Source organism: Lactuca virosa, chromosome 2 (genome assembly GCF_052849685.1).
Source record: "Lactuca virosa cultivar CGN04683 chromosome 2, Lactuca_virosa_CGN04683_v6, whole genome shotgun sequence".
Lineage (NCBI taxonomy): Eukaryota > Viridiplantae > Streptophyta > Magnoliopsida > Asterales > Asteraceae > Lactuca > Lactuca virosa.
The window spans coordinates 261,423,660-261,427,649 of NC_136427.1; the positions used below are offsets into that span (position 1 = coordinate 261,423,660).

General features: G+C 38.9%; 1 protein-coding gene across 1 annotated transcript; it reads left to right on the forward strand.

Moving 5' to 3' along the window:
- The first annotated feature begins 661 nt into the window (after positions 1–661).
- Positions 662–1,015, forward strand: LOC145158451 (uncharacterized). Its single transcript, XM_079077346.1, has one exon. The coding sequence runs from the start codon at positions 662–664 to the stop codon at positions 1,013–1,015; it is 354 nt and encodes a 117-aa protein (XP_078933472.1).
- Positions 1,016–3,990: the final 2,975 nt, after the last annotated feature.

Below are 3,990 nucleotides of genomic sequence, written 5' to 3' on the forward strand. Positions count from 1 at the left end.
TCACTCGATCTAAAATTCGAGTTTTTAGTTGTCTACTGCTAAGCTGAAACTTAGAAAAATCATAACTTCCTCATACGAAGTCAGATTTGGGCGTTCTTTTTATGCACGCTCTCGGTTTAACGTATTCTACGACTTTCGTTTAGATCGCTAAGGCCAAGTATCGCTCTATCGTAAATTCAATATTTACGTCGCGCTGTGTCGTGCCGGTTATGTCGCGAAACTTCGATGGGTCATAACTTCTTCGTTATAACTCGGATTTCAACGTTCTTTATATGTACGGAATCCTTGTAACATGTACTACAACTTATTTAAGATTACTTATTCTAAATAATCTTCCATCAAAAAGTCATTTTTGACGCTCATTGTCCTTAAATTGACTAGCCCGAATCTGCGGGCGTTACAGTTTGCAACACCTTATCACCCTCAAACAAGCGCGCAAATTGAAATAACGAATCGTGCTTTAAAAAGAATTCTAGAAAGGTCGGTAGGAAATAATAAAAAGGAATGGTCTGAAAAGCTTGACGATGCATTGTGGGCGTTTCAAACCGCTTTTAAAACATCCATTGGTACTACGCCTTATAGGCTAGTTTTTGGAAAAAATTGTCATTTAAAGACTTGTAACTTTGAATTATCCAAATTGCGCACTAACCGTTTGATGCAGATGAATGCCTTAGAGGAATTAAGAAACGAAGCGTATACTAACTCTTTGATCTACAAGGATAAAACTAAGAAATGGCATGATGCTCGACTTAAAGGAAATAAGGATTTCAAGCCCGGTCAAAAGTTCTTACTTTTCAACTCTAGAATGAAGCTTTTTCTGAGTAAATTGAACACACATTGGTATGAACCATTCGTGGTTAAAGAGATTTTCCCTCATGGAGTCATCGAGTTTAACAAAGGAGATGAGACAACATTCAAGGTAAATGGACATCGAGTGAAGCATTACGAGGAAGGAATGCCAAGGGAAGATATGGAAGTTGAGGTAGTGGACTTGGAGGCAGCCGCTACAATGTAGAACGGGAAGGAGTCCAACTCATGACTCCTAAAAAAGAAGCGCTTACGGGAGGCAACCCGCAGTTTGTATTTTTCTTTTCGTTTTTTTTCGGTTTGTTTTTCTTTCCTTTTGGTTTATTTTTCTTGGATTTTTTCTCCTTTATCGTGATTTTTCATTGTTTCTGTGAGGGAAAGTAACGAACTAGTGTGGGGTATGGAAAAAATTTTGTTTGAAAATTCAGAATTCATTTTGGGCCTACAGTAGCCACGACATGGCCTAATAAAACCACGCATGACCCGCTTATAAAGCTCGTTTTCTAACTAATGTTGGATCTCCACAGCATGGCCTCGATTTCCCACGGCGTGGGGCATTTTTACGAGACAATGAATTATAAACCCTAACAGGTCATTTTTTTCTACTTTTACCTCCCACGAAGAATCCCACACCATTACCTCTTCTCTACAGCCGAAAGTCTCCATTTTTCTTGAAATTCCTTCAAGTTTTGTTCAATTCATCCAAAAGGTTAGTAATTTTTTGTTCTAAACTCTTATTTACTACATGATTAACTGTTTTGGATGTTAGATTTCGATATTGAAGTCGATTTTGAAAGTTTGAAAAGTTAGGGTTTGAATTTAATTAGAAATGGTTCGATTTAGACAATTGTTGGGCGTAATTAGTAATTAATAATCTTGACATAGGCCCCACACAAAAACCCTTTGAGTGTATTGGCCGATTCGACAACAGGAAGTTACAATTTTTTTGATCTGTTCTTGCGCCGGGGCGTGGCTTCGATTCCCCACGGCGTGGGCGCTTGAGGGTGAAGAGAGGTGATGGAGGTTGAGGGTATGCAAACCCTAGCCCTCACTTCCTTTAAATAGGGTCACAAACCCTGGAATTAGGGTTAATCACTCAGGTGGCTGCCACATCGTGACCATAATCTTTTCACGTCGTGGCATACAAGGAATGATACACGTTTTTACCGCCATGGCCACGTCATGACATATCCTTCACCACGTTATGACCATCATAAAATCCACATTTTAACTCTTTAATTTACCAAAACATAATGAACCATTTACCTGAAATAGGTGTTAAACTCACTCTAGGGTTAGGGATGAGCATAACCGGGTACCCGCCTATTTTAGCTGGAACCGGAACCGCTCCCGGAACCGGCGGTTCCGAAATTATTGGTATTGGAACCGGAACCGCTTACACCGGTTCCTAGAAATTTGGAACCGCTCCCAGAACCGCCGAGACCGGTTCCGGTTCCGGGTACCCGATTTTTTGAATATTAATTTTTTATTTTATTTTATACATGCCATTGAAATTAACTTTTATAAGTAATAGGAATTCAAGATGTAAAGTAAAACAATTAAAAAAACTTGATCTCAAAACAACAAAAAATGGAATTTAAAAAGTCCACAACAAACTACAAAACATAAACAGTCACAAAACAACAAAAAAAATAGCAAAATAGCACAAAATCGCAAAACAACAATAGCAACATCATCGAACTTTGCAATCAGAAAACCAGTCACATACCCAACTCGAATCAACTTTGCTGCAATCATAAAAAGATGATTGCCAAAATAAATCAAAATCATATAACAGGAGGGGTGGCAATGGCTTCTTCAGGGAAAGAAGCAGAGTCCTCAACAGTAACGGATGCAATAATTGAAACAAGAATGACACTGTCAACATCACTTCCCACGATACAAATGCAAGAACACCATCTACATATTCCATGTCATCATCTGGAAAACAAGCCACAACAGCAACATTTATAGATGAATCACACAATGTTTCTACAACTCTTAATAGGGAATCAGGATGTTTTATCCTCCCTGTTGCCCGTCCGTTCTTTGGATTGATCCACTTTTCCACCTGCAAGTTCTTAAAAGCAAGATATCCATGGAAACTTGATTCGTATACTCAAGAACTGGTAACCCAAGTGTTGCTCTTGTTGCATCAGCTACTTGGAGATAAAGAATGTGTAGCTGTTCCTCAATTCCTGCATCAAGAACCAATCCCACCTGATTACACGAACAAAATCATGACAATGTAACCATATATTATGTAATGGCGTGTGTATTAACTCAAATCAATCTAGGGCATAACCTTCTACGTACATGACATTTGGCATTGGCCAGTAGAGCATTGCTGCATTATGAACCTGTGAATTTTCAATTATTACAGAAAATCTAGGTTTTGGAGGGAAGGGATAACTTAAATTCTAGCTGCTTTGAATAGAATCATCACACCACAACATTATCACGTTTTGAAAAGGAAATACAGAGAAGCAGACAACATTGGGATGAGAAATGACGCAGTCGGCTACTGAAGCTAGGGTCCGAGCAACAGGTAAAGCATCACCGGTGTAACCTCCAATCGAAGCACCAACTCCTGTTGGTACAATCAAAACGCCAGTGCATTATCTCTTCCACTGCAACAAAACACAATATCTGAATATCAATCACAAACACAAATGAAAATTCACACACATACTACGACGACATATAAGAGGAAAAAGTGAGTATCCGGTGAAAGCTTCTACATACCTTGTTAGACAAATAAGAATTCGAACACGAGACTCAAAGAACAGAGGAGTTTCCCGCCAACGGTGTTGAAGAACAAATGAGTGCGGTGTAGGGTGTTGCCGGGCTTTCTTCGGAGCCGGCGCTGCTTTCTTCTTCACGACAACCATAATCACAGATCGAAAAATGTAATTAATCAAAACTATCAACAGATTATGTTACATAAAACGAAAACAACATAAAAATTCATATCGTGAACACAGATGAAGCTTCGATTGAGCCGATTGACTAAGAAAGTAGTTGCGATTGAGCCTACGACATTGACGAGAGTGACAACGAGAAGAAGAGAGTGTAGTGTGGGGTGTCGGCGTTTTTTTGGTAAGAATGAATCACTAAAACCCTAAAAACGAGTAAGGTGTAATCAGGTATAAGTTCTTTTTTCTATTTTTTAAAAACAAAATC